General features: G+C 46.5%; 1 protein-coding gene across 1 annotated transcript in view; it reads right to left on the bottom strand.

The window, feature by feature from the left end:
* Positions 1-19,090, bottom strand: part of TROAP (trophinin associated protein) — a gene marked incomplete at its 5' end in the record, with an annotated part of 162,270 nt that overhangs the window by 34,778 nt on the left and 108,402 nt on the right. Inside the window, one exon of the mRNA XM_082244299.1 lies at positions 18,892-18,978. Coding sequence (XP_082100425.1) covers positions 18,892-18,978 — 87 coding nt within the window. The remainder of the gene's footprint in view (positions 1-18,891; positions 18,979-19,090) is intronic.

Here is a 19,090-nt window from a genome sequence, read left to right as displayed (position 1 = left end):
ATCCAGTCCGAAACCCAGTCTGGCTGTTGATTGCAGTTCTCTCAGAAACATAACTAGCTGAAAAATTTAAATTTTAACAAAAGGTTCCCTTTAAAATAAAACAAGCTAAGACTGAAGTCCCAGCTGGGAACTAGGTCCTACTGCTAAACTAGGCAGAAACAAACTGAATCCTATAGCAGAGTGAGTGGGTGGACTGCCCCATAGACATGGTAATGTTTTTTCCTGCCTAGTGTCCTACTCCTGTAGGGGGCAGCATAACCCAATGGTTAAGAAGACTATGGAGCTGCGTCTGTCAATGAACGATAGAGAAAATTGTCAGATCTTCCATGAGAGAAAATTGTTTTTTTGACTTACATAAAGTACACTACAGGACGGACAGGGACAACCCCCTTTACTCCCCTTGACTCCCTGTTACCACTAGGACTGCTTGGACTTTATTCAATTTGTTTTAATTTGTTGTATGAAATATTTAATATAATTTATTTCCATCACTGTCAGAGAGTGCTGACTCACTTTATACTAGTTTGTGATGCATTGCACATCAACTGAAGCCTGACATCTACCTGGTAAAACATGGGGAATGTGTTCTTAGAGAACCAAGTGGTGGCCTTGCAAATATGAAAAACAGATGCCGATTTCTGCAGAGCCTAAGAGACACCAGAATCAAAGAAAACAAAAAGGGCGCACCGACCTAGCGCATTATCCTCAGTAGAAGGCTTTATTTATGTAACAATAAAAAATGGCTACTCACAGACGTAGATGAAAATACATCATATCAAGCTAGATTGCTCCAATGTCCGGGTGTAGTCCATACAATCGTTCATAATCGATATGATGACGGCTGGCGCGTTTCGAGGCCTAGCCTCTTCCTCAGAGCCACTGTGTCATGGCTATCTCCTTGGTTTAAGTAGTGGTGTACTGATCTAGTCCCTACCCCCAGGTGGGAGTGTCCTTCCCCCGGGGGGGTGGCTAGAGCACCACGACACTCCCTCTCATTACATCATTAGTGGTATACAGTGGCATAAATCGATCATGTAAGTACAATACAATATTAAAAGTGTATATACGTGTAATTAAAACCTTATGCATAAAAATAAAAATAAAAACCATATACTTAAAAACAATACAATTAAAACCCATCATAAGCAAATATCAAAGACTGATGAGATTGCTTACTCAGTGCACATAGGGACACTGTAGAAGCTCCTCGGACCGACAATGGAGGGCAGCTAGTATGATCACTGTTTGATAGTGACCCCCATATTTTTCCTTTTTTACCTTTGCCGGTCTAATGTGGTCTGGGCCATGGTCCTGTCCATATATGGTAATCCCCTCTCCATGCCTTTCCCAAATTGCTTCCATCATACAGGAGGGAGGGGGGGGGGGGATCTGTACCAAACAGGGGGAGTTAGAGAGGGGGTAGGGAGCCGATCGGTCATAGTTCACCGAACCTCGGCTCCGTAGAGTGCCAATAGAGGGACGTTAGTGGTGGAATATGGAGCCGATCGGTCCCTGTATGCCGATCACCGGCTCCGTGGAACGCACGCCGCTACACAACTTCCGGGTTGTCGCGTCGTGCGTTCCACCTGGCGTCACTTCCGCTGACCTCACTTCCGCTGACGTCACTTGCCGTAGAGAGAGATTCTACGTACAGCGAGCTAGTTTGTTTCCACGGTGACTCTACCTAACCCTCCACTGGTCCGACGAGCACCAACACTGCCCCTATTACACAGCGCCATACCTTACTTATTTGCATATAGGCGATTTCAACGATCTTGTATTCAAACCTCAATTCTATCACTGTCCCTTGTTAGAAGATCTCAACCTACAATTGGGAGCCACTTGGGGCCACAATGTATCTTTGATGGACTCAAAAGAGTTGTATACATACATGTGTGTATTTTACTTGCTTACTCTTACTATTGATACTGATGTGGTCATATTGCATACATGCGGGGGCGCACACGCATACATACGCACATAAACCCACAAGGGGCATGTAAGCACATGCACATACGCACCCACGCATGCATGCAACACCACATCTGCACCATATTATATAAGATAGGCGGAACCCTCCTCTAAGTTGATATGGGTCCAAAGATTGTTAATATGGACATCTATTTGCACATGTATATAAATATGCTGCACTGTATATCTAGATTAATACTCGATCTGGTCACTGTATAAAAACGACAAATAAAACCAATATAAGGAATAATTAATATATGGAATAATTAATCACCGAGGAGAATGTGCAGGTGTACACTTATGTACATATATATAAGCATATACATACAAGCACCTTCTTTTGGAGGTTGACCCGAGGATGGACTATATCGTTCCTCCAGGGGAGAAGAGAACCCCTGTCCTCTAGACTGGGTGAACCGATGTCATCATTCACTGACAGTCGCAGGTTCATGCTAGACCTGCGACTGCACGGCTTTTTGCAAACTGGGTGGGACCATAATTTATAATATAGTTCCGAAACTCTGGAACAACATCCGTGGATGCCGCTCCAGAAATTCGAACTGAAACGTGATCAAAGTACAATTTAGAAGAATTTTTTTTATTTTTTTATTGTTACATAAATAAAGCCTTCTACTGAGGATAATGCGCTAGGTCGGTGCGCCCTTTTTGTTTTCTTTGATTCTAGTACCGGTGGACTACCCCAGTCCGATATGGGCAGCAAGACTTAAGCCATTTGAGAAGCCAGTTGTGAGTCCCGTGAGGAGTGTGGTCGAGGGGTTTGGATACCAAGCGCAGGAGGAGGGTGGTCACACCCTATTGGTTTTTGGACCTAAGAGACACCAACAGCCCTGATGTAAAGAAGTTCTGAAGCGGAAGCAAGGAACCTTTTCATTAAAGTGTCAAACCCAGGACCCTGCATTCACTATATTTGGTCTCCCACAGTACATGGAAATGCAATTATTTTAGTAAATATAAACTGCTAAATACCTTTTCTCATCAGCAGTATATAGCAGTCTTGCGACTTTGACCAGTGTCCCCAGAGCACTGGTTAAAGCTTGTAGAAGTTTTCATTCTCCCCTGACTGTCCGAAGAGGCTGCAGGAACCCTGATCCTCTGTCTGGACAGCCCTGTGCTGATCACACGCACCCTCCCAAGAAAAAAAAAAAACACAACACACAGCAAACTGAGCATGAGGAGAGTGCCTCCAAGGTTCTTTTCTATTAGCAGATGGATCAGGGGCAGTAAAAGAAGAGGACGACCAGAGAAGACAGGATCAACACGCCTTTTTACACAATGCACAGGATTAAACTCTTAGATACCACAGTGAGGTTAACAAGCATGCTTTACTGCATACAGCAGCTAAAATGAGTATTGAATATATGTCACCATTTTTCTAGATAAACATATTTCTAAAGGTGCTTTTGACATGAAATTTTCGCCACGTTGGTTAACAACCCAAGCAATCCATACATACAAAGAAACCAAAACAAATTCGTAAATTAAAATGTGTAATAAAATGGAATGACACAGGGAAAAGGATTGAGTACATAAAGAACGGGAGGTGCAAAAAAGGTATGGAAAGCCAAGACACCAGCTAAAATCTATCAGCTGGTTCAGTTTCAACTGGTGGCCTATAAAAAGGTGCCTCATTACCAAGGTTTCACACAAGAAGCATCTCATGATGGGTATAAGCAAAGAGCGCTCTCAACCTTATTGATGCAAAACCTACTCATTGCAATGGTTACAGAATGATTTGTGAACTTCTGAATATTCCAGTGAGCACTGTTGGGGCCATAATCCAGAAGTGGAAAGAACCTAATTTCATCATACACCGGCCACAACCAGGTGCTCCATGCAAGATTTCTGACAGAGAAGTGATAAGAATTATCAGAAGAGATGTCAAAGGGAGAAGGACCACTTGTGGAGAGCTCCAAAAAGACCTGAAATAAACAGGTACAATTGCTTCAAAAGAAAAAGTAAAGCACTCAACCGCCATGCCCTGTATGCACGCTCACCACGCAAGATTGCATTGCTGAAGAAAACTGGATTTTTGTCTTACCATAAAATCCTTTTCTCTGATGTTCATTGATGGACACAGCTTTGTATTTTCTTTGACAGATGGGTTATGGTGCTCTTTATAGGAGTAGGACACTAGGCAGAAAAGGGTTAAACAAAGCTTAAACTATGCCTATAGAGCAGTCCCAGGTGGTATACTCCCACTTCCTGCTCTAGGATCTCCGTTTTGTAACCAGCAGTGTCTGACAAGCAGTGTCTGAAGAATACATAACCCAACTCCACAGAGGGGTTGGTGCTGTGTCCGTTAATGAACATCAGAGGAAAGGATTTTACGGTAAGACAAAAATCCAGTTCTCTTTCTTCATTGACAGACACAGCTTCATATCTTTTTTGAAAGAGGAGACGTCCCAAAGCAGTATCAGCATGAGGGGTGCAAACATAATTCCCAAAAAAGGTGCTAAACTTAGCCAACCAGGTAAACCAGGAGTTCAACCAGGAACAACTGGAGCTCACCTACCAGAAACAAAAACACCCTGAAGAGGCAGAAGTGTCTGCCACAGCGGCCTGCAAAACTTTGCAAAAATATCCACCCTGTAAACTTGGTGAATGTGTGTACAGACTCCCAGGTGGCCGCTTTGCAAACCTGGACCACTGATGCCTGATGACAGAAGGCCCAGGAGGCACTAAGCGCCCTCATGGAATGTGCCTTAACAGGGAAAGAAGGAACCTGACCCTTAATTGAATAGGCCTGCACCACCGTTTGCCTGATCCATCTGGAAATGGTAGAAGTGATGCAGCCTGCCCTTTACGGGAACCATCCGTAAGAAAAAACAAGAAATCCGATTTTTGAATAGGCTCAGTTGCCATCAAGTACACCCCGATGGGCTGGACCACATCCAAAAAATGCAAAGCTACCCCCTTTGGATGCTTTGACTTAGGACATAAAGTCAACACAATGTCTTCATTTAAGTGGAATCCTGAAACGATCTTAAGAAGGGGAACAACTGACAGGGACGAAACACCACTTTGTCCTTGTAAACCACCAGGTAAGGTGACCGACAGGACAACGCAGCCAGCTCCGAGACCCTGAATTAATAGCCACCAAGAAAGCCACTTTCTGTGACAAGGTAAGCAGAGGAATTTCACGAATATTCTCAAAAGGCCGTCTTTGAAGAACCGACAGTACCAGATTAAGATCCCACAGAGGCACCAGGGACAGTACCGGAGGGGCCAGATGGCAAACTCCTTGCACGAAGGTGTAAACAAAGGAATTCATGGCCAACGGTCTTTGGAAGAAAATTGTCAAGGCTGAAATCTGGCCCTTAATGGTGCCCAGGGCCACACGCTGATCTACACCCCTTTGTAGAATCTCCAGCGGACACGATCCCCCCCCCCTTCATTCACAGCGGGAGTCGGGCCAGGGGAGGAGCAGCGGCGATCGCCGCTGCTCTGCCCCGATCGCCGGGGATCTAGTGTGGAGATCCGCCCGCCTGTGTAAACATAAGCGGGCGGATCTCCATAGTGACAGGGAGTGACAGATCGGACTGTTCAGCATAGCTGGACATCCGATCTGTCCATGACTCACTCAGTCACCTCCCCCCCTACACGTCAGTAAGCACCAGGCATACATTAACCCCTCCCTCTCCAATAAAATTAACCCCTTCCCTGCCAGTGTCATTTTTACAATAACAGTGCATATATATAGCACTGATTACTGCAGTAATGTCACTGGTACCCCCAAAAGTGTCAAAAATGTCAGTCAAGGGTCCGATCTGTCCGCCGCAAAGTCAAAGTCCCGCAAAAAAAAAAAAACAATCGCAGATCGCCGCCATTACGCGTTAAAAAAAAACACCAAAAATGACAGAAATCTTTCCCTTTGTTAGTAAACGCAATAACTTTTGCGCAAACCAATCAAAATACGCTTATTGCGATTTTTTTTTACCAAACATAGGTAGCAGAAAACAAATTGGCCAAAAATTTTTAAAAAAATTGGTTTTTACATCTTTTTTGGGGGGAATTTCATATAAAAAAAATGTGAAAATATTGTTATTTTTTCAAAATAAACGCTCTTTTTGTTTATAGCGCAAAAAGTAAAAATCGCACAGGTGATCAAATACCACCAAAAGAAAGCTCTGTTTGTGGGAAAAAAAAGACGTAAATTTCGTTTGGGTACGGCGTCGCACGACCGCGCAATTGTCAGTTGAAGTCGCACAGCGCCGAATCGCAAAAAGTGGCCTGGACGGAAGACAGCAAAATCCTCCGGTGGTAAAGTGGTTAACAGAGTAGGAATCACCAAATCCGACAATTCCCTATTCTTTAATACCTGGCTTTCAATAGCCAGGCTGTTAAAGCCAGGGACCGTAAAACAGGATGGAAGATCAGTCCTTGAGACAGTAGATCTTCTATGAGAGAAAGCCCCAAGGGGCATTGGCTACCAGTCTTACCAGGCCCATGATGATTGATATATGCCACAGCCATGGCGTTGTTTGATTGAATCCTTACCGGACACCCCGGAAGATGATCCATCCACTGGGACAGGCAAAGCCTGATCACTCGAATTTCCAGGATTTTGATCGGAAAAGACTGAACTCCTCCCGAGACCAGAACCCTTGGGCTGATTCCGTGCCCAGGAAACCTGGTGTCCGTGGTAACCACTGTCCAGAACAGGGGGAGAAAAGACTTTCCTTGTCGAATCGCCGGGGAGCGGAGCAACCAAAGCAGCGATCCTCTCGCAACCCGACTCAACATGATCAGATTGTCCAGGAACTGTGGATTCTTGTCCGATTTGGATAGAATCTCCTTTTTCAGAAGTCTGGTATGGAACTGAGCGAATGAAACAGCCTCCAAGGTGGAAACCATCAGGCCCAGCATCTGCATGCAAGTTCCGAGAGACAACCATGGATTGGACAAAAGGAACCGAATTGCATGCTGCAATTGCAAGAGTTTCGTTTCTGGGAGAAACACCCGGAATCCAGAGTAAGCCCCAGGAAGTCCAACTTGATGAACGGGGTCAAGGCTGACTTTTGAAAATTCCAGTCGAACTCCAGCAGAGTTTGCACCAGGATGTCCAGATCCTCCTTCAGGAGAGAGGATGACTCCACCCTCAGAAGAAGATAGTCCAGGTACCCCAGTATCGAAATCCCCCACTGTCTGAGTAAGGCTAACACCAGGGCCAACACTGAACACCCGAGAAGCCGAGGCGAGACCAAAAGGGTAACACAACAAATTGATAATGCTCCTCGCCTATGGCAAAAACTAAGAAAACCCTGATGACCGATATAGATAGGAATATGAAGGTAAGCGTCCTTGATATCGATGGAGGCCAGAGAGTGCCCTTGATAAAGGGAAGCCACAACTTTGCGAATGTACTCCATTCTGAATTTCTGAACAACACAAAGTGGTTAAAGGTCTTGAGATCCAGGATTGGGCAAACCTTCCCCCTCCTTCCTGGGGACCGTAAAGAGGTTTGAATAAAACCCCTGAAAACTTTCCGACTCTGGAACTGGTACGATGACACCCTATGACAACAAAACAAATCCTGCACCTCTTCCAGAAGGCCTTGAAGCCAATCCGAGGACAGACGCAGACTGGAAGAGAAGAACCTTGTCGGGGGCAAGGATCGAAACTTGATCTTGTAACCGGACTGAATCAACTCAAGTACCCATTTGTCTTGGATGAACGAGGTCCATGGGTCAGGAAATAAAGATGTCCCCCCACCCCTACTATGGGTGAGGGTGTCCCTTCAGGCTGAAGAGCTTATCCACAAGACCAGAGGAGCCCGTCTTAGACTTACCACCCCAGGGTCTCTTGGAACCCCCTGCGAAGGAGCGGGAGGATTTAGAACCCTTGTCCTGTGACCCTGCTGGACGAAAAGGCCGCTTGCCACCGGAAAAGACAGGGCCAAGTTTGCGGTGAGGCTCTCTGTTTTTAGAAACCTGCGGAAGCAGGGTGCTTTTGCCCCCCTTTATGCTCTTCTTCCATGGAGGCTTCGAACAAGAAGTCCCCCACAAAGGGGAAATCCATCAGCACCTTTTTGGAAGGTTGGTCCACAGACCAGCATTTCAACCAGATCATGCAACGCAAGGTCACCGCTGTCACCGACGCCCTGCAGGCTAAAGGGGATGCATCAAACATACTGTAACCCCAGTATCAATTGGTCCCCCAGTTCATAAGGCTGCTGACCCTCTTCTTTCAAATACTGGCATAAAAGCTTCACCCATTACATCAAGGTCTGAGAGACCAAGGTTATGGCAAACACCAGCCTCAGGATTGAACCTGCCATGGTAAAAAGATGGTGGACCAAGGATTCAGCCTTCCTATCTGCAGGGTCCTTAAAGGACGGAGCGTCCTCCACTGGTAATAACGTGACTTTATTTAGCCTAGAAACCCGAGAGTCTACCACCGGTGGCACTGTCAGTTTCTTTAGGAGGGACTCCTCAAAAGGATACCTCCTAGCGAAACGCTTAGGTATCCAAAACCATGCGTTTCGAGTACCCCCACTGGCTAGCAACAATCTCGTCAAAATAGGCAGGAAAGGGGAACACCTTAGTCACTCTGGATGGCCTGCGGGTGCCAAATTGCACCGATATATTAGATGCAGCTGCCGCTGTGTCCTCCATTTTTAAAGTTTCCTGCACTGATACAATCAGTGCCTCAACAAGCGCCTTTTCTTGCGCAAAGGTGGTGGAAGAGGAATCAACCTAACTATCAGAGCACTCGAAGTGCATTGACGCAGACCCCGTGAGGTGACTTGCGTCCGCGGCGGTCAAATCAGCCTCAGAATCTAAAGGGGGCAGAGGAAACAGGTGAAGGCAGAGGACGCTTTATGCCAGGTCTCTTTTGGAAGACTATGTCCACTTTTAATACCAGAGACGGTAGGCTTGCCGTCATAGCAGAGTGGGCCCCCGAGGATCCCCCCCCACCTAGAGATCCTAGAGCAGGAATTGGGAGTATACCACCTTGGACTGCCCTATAGGCGTAGTTAAGCACTGTACCCTTTACCGCCTAGTGTCCTACTCCTAGGAAAAACAGCATAACCCATCTGTCAAACAAGATATGAAGCTGTGACCGTCAATGAACGAAAGAGAAAAGCATGTTGAAGCTCGTTTAAAGCCTGTGCACCACATTTAGACAAGCCTGTGAAATACTGGGAGAATATAGTCCGGTCAGAGGAAACCGAAATTGAACTCTTTGGATGCCATAATACACACCATGTTTGGAGGTCAAATGGCATTGCACATCACCCCAAAAACACCATACCAACAGTGAAGTTTGGAGGTGGGAACATCATGACGTGGGGCTGTTTTACAGCATATGGTACTTGCAAAATTTATATTGTTGAAGGAAAGATGAATAGAAAAATGTACCAAGACATTTTTGATAAAGATCTGCTGCCATCCATCAGGATGATGAAGAAGAAACGAGGGTGGACATTTCAGCAAGACAATGATCCCAAACACAAAGCCAAGGAAACTCTTAATTGGTTTCAAAGAAAGAAAATAAAGCTGCTAGAATGACCCAGCCAATCACCTGACTTGAACCCAATAGAAAATTTATTAAAAGAACTAAAGATCAGAGTTCATAGAAGAGACCCACGGAGCCTTCAAGATTTGAAGACGGTTTGTGTGGAAGAATGGGCCACAATTACACCTGAGCAATGCACGTGACTAGTTTCTCCATACAGGAGGCGTCTTAACCGGTTGCCGACCGCCGCACGACTATATACTGCGGCGGTCAGCCCCGGCCAGGCAGAGTGACGTATCGGTACGTCACTCGCCTGTCACTGACTTGCGAGCCTATAGCGAGCGGGCGCGCGCCCGCCGAGGCGCGCGCCCGCCGCGGCTCGTTCACAGGCAAGTCAGTGCGTGTGACCGGCGGACTCGATGTCCGCCGGCCACACTACGATCGCTCCTGTGAAGGGAGAAAGACAGAGCAGCTTGTGTAAACAAGCTGCCTATCAGTTCTCCCTGTGTAAAAGTAAAGATCTGACCGTTCTACTATGTAGAACGGTTGATCTTTGCTTTTACACCAATAGCAATGTCCCTACACAGTAGAAAGCACGCCCCTAGGACACACTTAACCCCTCCCTTCCCAATAAAGTTAACCCCTTCCCTGCCAGTGTCATTTTTGCAGTAACAGTGCATATGTATAGCACTGATTACTGCAGTAATGTCACTGGTAACCCCAAAAGTGTCAAAAATGTCAGTCAAGGGTCCGATCTGTCCGCCGCAATGTCGCAGTACCGAAAAAAAAAATCGCAGATCGCCGCCATTACGCGTTAAAAAAAAAAACACCAAAAATGACAAAAATCTTTCTCTTTGTTAGTAAACGCGATAACTTTTGCGCAAACCAATCAAAATACGCTTTTTGCGATTTTTTTTACCAAACATAGGTAGCATAAAACAAATTGGCCGAAAAATGTTAAAAAATTTTGATTTTTACTTTTTTTTTTGGGGAATTTCATATAAAAAAATGTGAAAAATATTGTTATTTTTGCAAAATTTACGCTCTTTTTTTGTTTATAGCGCGTGATCAAAAAATCGCACAGGTGATCAAATACCACCAAAAGAAAGCTCTGTTTGTGGGAAAAAAAGGACGCCAAATTCGTTTAGGTACAGCGTCGCACGACCGCGCAATTGTCCGTTAAAGTCACGCAGTAAAAAATCGCAAAAAAAACCCTGGTCCTTTAGCAGCCAAATCCTCCGGGGCTTAAGTGGTTAAAGCGGTCATTACCACCAAAGGATTTTGTATGAAATATTAAATACACTTCAGTTAGCATGTTCAATACTTTTTATTTGTGTTATTTTATTTTATTACACATAACTTAATTTCTAAAACGTATTTGTTTTGGTTTCTTTGTATGTATGCATTGCATGGGTTACCGACATGTGTTGAAAATTTCATGTCAATTGCACCTTTAGAAATTTGAATACCTAGAAAAATAATGACATGTTCAATATTTATTTTACCCGCGGTATACAGACGCATTTACAGTTGTGAGTTTAGTAACACTTTAAAGGGCATAGGCCCTGGAAATACGCTGCCTGATTCACCGGACAATGGTACTGCAGGAAGCACTCTGAGGATATACAGGTAGAACAAAGTTTTGTGTACGAGGATATACAGGTAGAACAACGTTTTGTGTACAGAGGCCATAGCTGCTAGGTAGTCCACGACAGCCCAGACCACAACCAAGCAGAGCACAATTGCCTGGTCAGGTTTTAGAGAAGAACAGCAGAAAGGAACAATATTCTCACTGTGATGACGAAAAAAGACCACCTTGGGTAAAAAGGAGGGTTTAGGTCTCATGACTATCTTGTCTCTGTGCACACAAGAAATGGCTCTATGCAAGAAAGAGCTGCCAACTCTGAAGCAGGCCTAACAGACAGAATGTCCACGAGGAAGGCAACTATACATGCGAGGTCTTCCAACTGAATTTCGCCAAATAGCTCCAGTTGGGGGGAGGGGGTCTCTGAAGTACAGAGAGCATCAGGTGGAGATCCCGAGGCGGACAGGTGGTCAAATTGGAGGATTTACAGTATGTGAGCAACTCCCTGAAGAGAAGAGTCTTAAAGCTAAACTCCAACTTTATTTTCACTAGACCCAAATAGAATGATCAGTCCCAGCATAGAACATACCTCTGTGCCATGTTGCTCTGTTGTCTGCAGATCCTCTGATATTCTGCGTTTAGTTGACGCTTTGTACCATTTAACACTTTGTATGTATAGTCTAATGTAGACAGAATGTCACTTCCACTGCCACCATCACAGACTATAACTATCACACAGAAGAAGATTGTCCAGGTACCCCAGTACTGAAATCCCCCACTTGTCTGAGCAAGGCTAACACTGGAGCCAACACCTTTGTGAATACCTGAGGAGCGGAAGCAAGACCAAAGGGCAACACCACAAATTGATAGTGCTCCTCGCCTTTGGCAAAACGTATTTAACGCTGATGCCCGAAGTAGATCGGAACATGAAGGTAAGTGTCTGATGTCGATGGAGGCTAGAAAGTCCCCTGGATGAAGATACGCCACCACTGTGCGAATGGATTCCATTCTGAATTTTTTAACACGCACAAAGTGGTTCAGAGCCTTGAGATCCAGGATTGGACGAACCTTCCTAGGTACCGTGAAGAGGTTTGGAAAAAAAAAAACACTGAAACCACTCTGACTGTGAAACTGGGACTATTACCCCTTGTGACAACAAATCCTGTACCACTCCTAGAAGTCTGGGACGCCAAATCGGCAGACAGAAATTCGATCTCGTAACCGGACCGAAGCAACTTAAGGTACCCATTTGTCCTGAAAAAACGAGGTCCATGGGTCCGGAAAGAAACAGAAGTCCCCCCTCCCCTATAACGGGTGAGGGCGTCCCTTCAGACAGAGGAGGGCTTGTCCGCGGGGCCAGAAAAGCCTGCCTTGGACTTACCAACCCAGGGTCTCTTGGAATCCCCTGTGAAGGAGCGAGAAGATTTTGAACCCTTGTCCTGCTACCCCTCGGGACGAAAGGGCCGCTTGTGAGCAGACAAAATAGGACCACATTTGCGGTGAGGTTCTCTGCTCTTAGAAACCTGCGGAAGCAAGGTGTTCCTGCCTCCCATGAGCCCTTAATGATCTCTTCCATGGAGTCTCCGAACAGATGGTCCCCTACAAAAGGAAGGTCCGTTAGAACCTTTTTGGAAGCTTGGTCCGCAGACCAACATTTTAATCAGATCATGCGGCGTAAAGTCACCACCGACGCTCTGTAGGCCAACAGAGCAGCATCCAAAGAGGCATCACAAATGAACTGCAACCCCTGTATCAACTCGTCCACCAACTCAGCCATTTCATGAGTGCTGGCCCTTCTTCAAATCCTGGCGTAAACGTTTCGCTCACTCCTTCAAGGTCTGAGAGACCAAGGTTATGGCGAACACCGGTCTCAGGATTGAACACGCCACGGTAAAAAGATGGCGGACCAAGGATTCAGCCTTTCTGTCCATGTGATTCCTAAAGGACGGAGTGTCCTCTACTGGTAGTAACGTTGACTTTAATCAGCCTAGAAACCGGGAATCCACCACCAGTGGTACTGTCAGTTTCTTCAAGAGACACTCTTTAAAAGGACACATCCTAGCAAAATGCTTAGGTATCCCAGACAGGCGTTTCGTAGACCCCCACTGACTAGTGACAATCTTAGCTTCCGCCGAATCCTCCATTTTTAAAGTTACTCGCACTGATACAATCAGTGCCTCTACCAGTGCTTTCTTATGTGTGGTGGTGGAAGAGGAATCATCCTCACTATCCTAGCACTCTAGGTGTGTGGACACAGACTACGTGGGGTGGCTTGTTTCCACGGTGGCCAATTAAGCCTCAAGAGTGAGGAGGCAGATGAAACAGGTGAAGACGGAGGGCGCTTTCTGCCAGGTCTTTTCTGCAAAACCAGGGGCCACTTTAGACACTAATGACTATAGGAGCGCCGTCATGGCCGCCATAGCCGAGTGGGACCCAGAGGATCCCACCCCTCAGAGTGGGTCCGGTGGGGAGAGGTGTTCCGCAGGCTCCATGATACCCTGGTGCATCAACACAGTGAGAATCTATCCATCTAAAAAATATATACATGACCATACACCAGTAGACTGTGAAATTACCAACAACCCCCGCAGTACTAACACCCGTGGGACTTCAAGTCCCAGCACCACTGCAATGAGAGGGAAACAGGCCAGGAGATACTGCCCAGGACTCACCACCACCACCACGTCTCAGCTGCACAGTGAGAGGAGAGAAATGAGCACCAATCTGCAGCACGACAATCCTAGAAAGCAGGAAACGGCCGTGCCGACACTAGAGGCCACCTCCCTCGCACTGCTCGGCGCAGCTACAAGAAAATGGCTGCCGCTCCTGCCCATGAAGTCACCGGAAACATGGCGGCGGTGCCCACAGCGCATGGTAACCAGCTAAGGAGCTGTGCTGGCACCTCAAATAGGAATCCGGCCGCTCACTGCATGGAGCGGACTGGATGCAACAGAATACTCACCCCACCTGATCAGTTCTTCACCTCACTGAGGTGACAGAGCCTGAAGCCATGAATACAACAGCCACCCACTAATCCTGGGGGGAGCCCATACAGGAACCGCCAGTGAGGAGGGGGGGGTGAGATATGGGAGGGAAGGACCCAGAAAACCTACTGAGCCCTGGAGGAAGGGAGTATACCACCTAGGAATGCCCCATAGGTGTAGCTAAGCTTTGTTAACCCTTTTCCGCCTAGTGTCCTGTTCATAGGAAGGACAGCATAACCAATCCGTCTAATGAAGATATGAAGCTGTGTCCATCAATGAACAAAATAGAAATGGATTTTACGGTAAGTCAAAAATCCCATTTTCTTTCGTTCATTGACGGACACAGCTCCTGGTATTCATAACCATTGGGACATCCCATAGCAGTGTTAAACATGAGGGGTGGGAAAAAATTCCCAAGGCTAAACATTAGCCAACCAGGCAACAGGGGCTCAACCAAGCAACCGGAGCCCACCTGAAAAAAAACAATACACCCTCAAAGAGGATCAGGTCCTTTTAAAACAGCAGCCTGCAAAACCTTTCGGCCAAAGAAAACATCTGCAGCTGCCAACACATGCACTTTGGGCACACTTTTACAAAGTTTTATAGACGACTAGGTGTCCACCTTGCAAACCTGCATCACTGACGCCCGATGACGGAAGGCCCAGGAGGCACTAAGCGCCCTAGTAGTGTGGGCCTTGACAGGGAAACGACGAACCTGACCCCTGATGGAATAGGTCTGAACGATGTTGAAATTGTCGCAGAAGAAGCGGGCAACCCTTTTCCAGGTCCATCCGTGAGCACAAAGAGTCTGACTTCCTGAAAGAATCCGTAGCTGCCAGGTACACCCCAATTGCCCAGTCCACATTCAAGGCATGCAAGGCAATTTCCTTCGGATATTTAGGCCTGGGACACAAGAAAAGCAACACAATGTCTTCATTCAAATGAAAGTCAGAGACAAGAAGACTGCCAGGGCAGACACCTGGCCCTTGATGGTACTCAAGGCCAATTTCTGTTCAACCCCCTGTTGAAGGAAGGTTAAGATCCGAGCCATCGAGAAGGGGCGAGGAGGAACCCCAAGAGACTCACACCACGCAATGTACATCTTTCACGTAGGATGGTAGATCTTCCTAAAAGTAGATTTTCTAGCTTTCAACAGTGTAGGAATCAGAGACTCAGATAAACCCCTATCCTTCAGCACCTGGCATTCAACAGCCAAGCCGTCAAAGCCAGCGACTGTAAAGCAGGATGGAAGATCAGCCCTTGGCAAAGATCCTCCCCGAGAGGAATCTTCCAAGGAACGTCAGCGACTAACCACACCAGATCGGCGTACCAAGCCCGGCGAGGCAAGTCCCGAGCCACTAAGATGACGGGCATCGCTTCTGCCTCGATCCTGCATAGAAGTCTGGGCAGAAGCTTGAGAGGAGGGAAGGCATAAATCAGTTGATACTGAGCGCATAGGGCCACCAGCGCTCCTGTGGCATCTGCAAAAGGACCCCTTGACCGATCTACAAACCTCTGCACCTTTCTAAATGTCAAAAAGGGAAGTGATTGGCGCTGCCAGAAAAGTAGGTTAATGGGAAATCTGGGTTAGGCTCCTATAGTTCAAGACCAAGTTCAACACATGCAAATGCACATAGAATGTATGTGGGAATGAGAACTATATAAGTAATAGGATATAAAAACACAATGGGTGTGTAATATGTGTGTAAAATTAACACTATGTGCTGATACCAAATCAATAAATAAATAAATGTGTTCAATACCTAAAGTGCTTATTGAGACTTAACATAAATATGCAAATATATGTAAATGTAGGTATAAAAATATAAAAGCATATAAAGATAGTATTAATAAATTATGGTGATATAGAGAGTTAGTGTGCAACTGCATACTCATAAGCAATGAAAATAAATAAGTGGGTGAACTATGTGCATCCCACACTGGTGACAATATAAACACTAGTAAATAAATAAGTGCAGCCGTGAAAATAACTATATAAATTATGAAAGTGAGAACCATATAAATTCAAAGGCTCAAAAAGCAGGTTCTGTGTATTTTAAAATTGTACACCTGACGCTCCCCCATTGGGGGTGCATCTTTTGGAGTGGGCAGCAGCCATTAGTGTTTTATTTTATAGAAATTTTACGCACTATTTTATAGATGGCTTATCCTAAGCGCGGATCTTTCTTCTTTTCCTCTGCACCTTTCTGTTGAGCTGAGAGGCCAACAGATCCACCTCAGGGGTGCCCCACTAGAGGCACAGCTGATGAAACACCTCCGGATGAAGGGACCACTCCCAGTGGTCCAACGCCTACCGACAGATAAACCGCCAGCCAAATTTTCCACGCTGGGAATATGTACCGTGGAGAGGGCTTGGACGAACCACTCTGCCCACCTTAGAATGCCGGCTGCCTCCAGGACACTACTTGTGCCCCCTTAATGATTGACATACGCCACGGCCATGGCATTGTCCAATTGAATGCGCACTGGAAAACCCTGAAGACAATCCGTCCAATGATCCAGACACAGTCTAATCGCTCGGAGTTCCAAGATATTGATCGGTAGTCTGGACATTTCCAGGGTCCAGATCCCCTGAGCAGAATGCTTGCCGAGGACGCCTCCCCAGACAGACAGGTTGGCATCCGTGGTGACCACTGTCCAATACAAGGGGAGGAAGGATTTTCATAGCTGAAGTGCCGGAGAACGAAGCCACCATATTAAGGACTCTCTCGTTACCCGATTCAGCCGGATCTGATTTTCCAGAGACTGGGGAGTCTTGTCCCATTTGGTGAGAATCCTCTTTCCAGGGACCTTATATGGAACTGTGCAAACGGAAACCACCTTGAAGGTAAACACCATCAAGCCCAGCACCCGCATGCAAGTCCAGAGGGACAACCATCTGTTGGGCAGCAGGAGACGAATTGCAGCCTGCAATTTCTGGAGTTTGTCCAGAGTAAGGAGCACTCTGGCTAAGGCTGAGTCCAGAGTAAGGCCCAGTCCAGCTTCGTGGATGGAACCAGAGCAGACTTCTGAAAGTTCAGAATTCAGCCGAACTCCGTAGAGTTTGTACTGTGATCTCCAGGTTCTCCACCAGAGCAGAGGCAGACTCCACTCGCAGAAGGAGATTTTGTCCAAGTAGCCCAGTACCGCAATCCCCCATTGGAGTAGCAAGGCTATCACCGGGGGTAACACTTTTGTAAAGACCCGAGGAGCAGAGGCGAGACCAAAGGTTAACGTCACAAACTGATAATGCTCCTCTCCCACAGCAAAGCAGAAAAAACGCTGGTGACTGGCACATTTTGGAATGTGCAGGTAAGCATCCTTGATATTCACAGAGGCGAGGAAATCCCCGACGCAGGGATGCCACCACTGTTCGAATGGACTCCATTCAGAACTTCTGTATCCGCACAAAGCAGTTTAGCGCCTTGAGGTCCAGGATTGGACTCACTTTGCCTTCCTTCCTGGGGACTGAACAGGTTTGAGTAAAAACCCTGAAAACGTTCCGAAGTCGGAACTGGGACAATCACCCCTTGAAGGAAGAGGTCTTGTGCCACCCCAAACAGGCCCTGTAAGTGGTCTGGGGAAAGATGTAAGTTAGAAGGGAAAAAACCTTGCTGGGGGAAAAGAGCGAAACTCAATCTTGTAGCCGGACCAAATGACTTAGTGGACCCACTTGTCTTACACTAGGGAAGCCCTATCGGTTACGTTTTCACTAGTGCGAATCTTAAGTTGTGTGATTTAGTGTGCGACAGAGTGCAGCTTTGATCCAACTTTATTATCTCTGGATCAAAGTTGCATCAAAGTAGTGCAGGCACCTTTTCAAAGTCGCATAGATGGGAACGGGGGCCATTGAAATAAATCAATGGGCAGTGACTTGTCATGCGACTGTGTCTAAAGTCACATGACAAGTCGCACTAGTGGAAACGCAGACTTAGTGTGGTTGCCTGTACTACGATGATTGTAGACTGTGAGCCAAGAGCACTTCCAGCTACACGAAACAGCCTCCCCACTCCTTCTCCTATGGGAGTCTTAATTCAAAGCCCTGCACAGCTATACTGTATATGTGCCCCACCCACTTGTTTTGTGTGGGTGGACCTTTTTTTTATTTCTTCATGTTCTCATCCGGGATCCGTGGAGGGGGGGGGGGGATCCGTGGAGGGGGGGGGAACGGGATCCGTGGAGGGGGGCACGGGATCCGGGGCAGGGGGACGGGATCAGGGGGGACGGTGGGGGGAATGGGATGGAAGGATGGGATCAGTGGCAGAGGGATGGGGGGGGGGTCCGTGGAGGGGGGGGGGGAGCGGGATCCGTGGAGGGGGGGGATCAGGGGGACGGTGGGGGGGAATGGGATGGAAGGATGGATCAGTGGCAGAGGGATGGGGGGGGATGACGCTCCCCACAGTGGCGGAACTCCGGGGCCCAGTCACATGTGCGACTGCTGCAACCCTGGTGGTTCCGCCACTGATGCTCTGCCTGGGGTTTGGGGACATCAGTGTAATCTTCCAATTAGTGAGCAATACCTCAAGCCAGGAGAAACATGTGGCCACGTGTGCTTAATACCAAAAGCACAAATTGTCCTAGTCAGTTATTCTGGTTTCAGGAGCAAACATGAGATAAACAGTCCGGCAAACATAGCACATCATATATTTAAAACTGATGGCGATACTAATACATAGATATTCATACATTGAGTTTCAAAATAGCTATTCTTTAAAACCAGAACTATGAGGATATGAAAAAAATTGTAACGTTTAAAAGGCAGAGATATAGATGGTATAAAATGTTAATGATGACTTCTCTGAGGTCTAATCTGATGTTACAGATTGAAATTGTACAGCAGTTTTCTAGGAGTGATCTCTAGGACATACTCACCAGATCAGGTTCTTGTACACATAAAACCTCCGATAAGGGAGAAGGCGACAGCTCATCTGCCCACTTTACAGTTGACTTTGAAGAAGTCTACATATAAAAAACAAAATCAGCTTACTGTTGGAAAAAAAAAGTGAAAGCATGTATAATAAGTGAAATATATCAAGACATCCATCACATGACCTTCCTAATTTTTTTCTAC

The sequence above is a fragment of the Pelophylax lessonae genome (assembly GCF_965119305.1).
Source record: "Pelophylax lessonae genome assembly, chromosome: 2".
NCBI classification, from domain to species: domain Eukaryota; kingdom Metazoa; phylum Chordata; class Amphibia; order Anura; family Ranidae; genus Pelophylax; species Pelophylax lessonae.
Note: the sequence above shows the minus strand (reverse complement) of the source record. Positions and strands in the feature narration are given on the sequence as shown.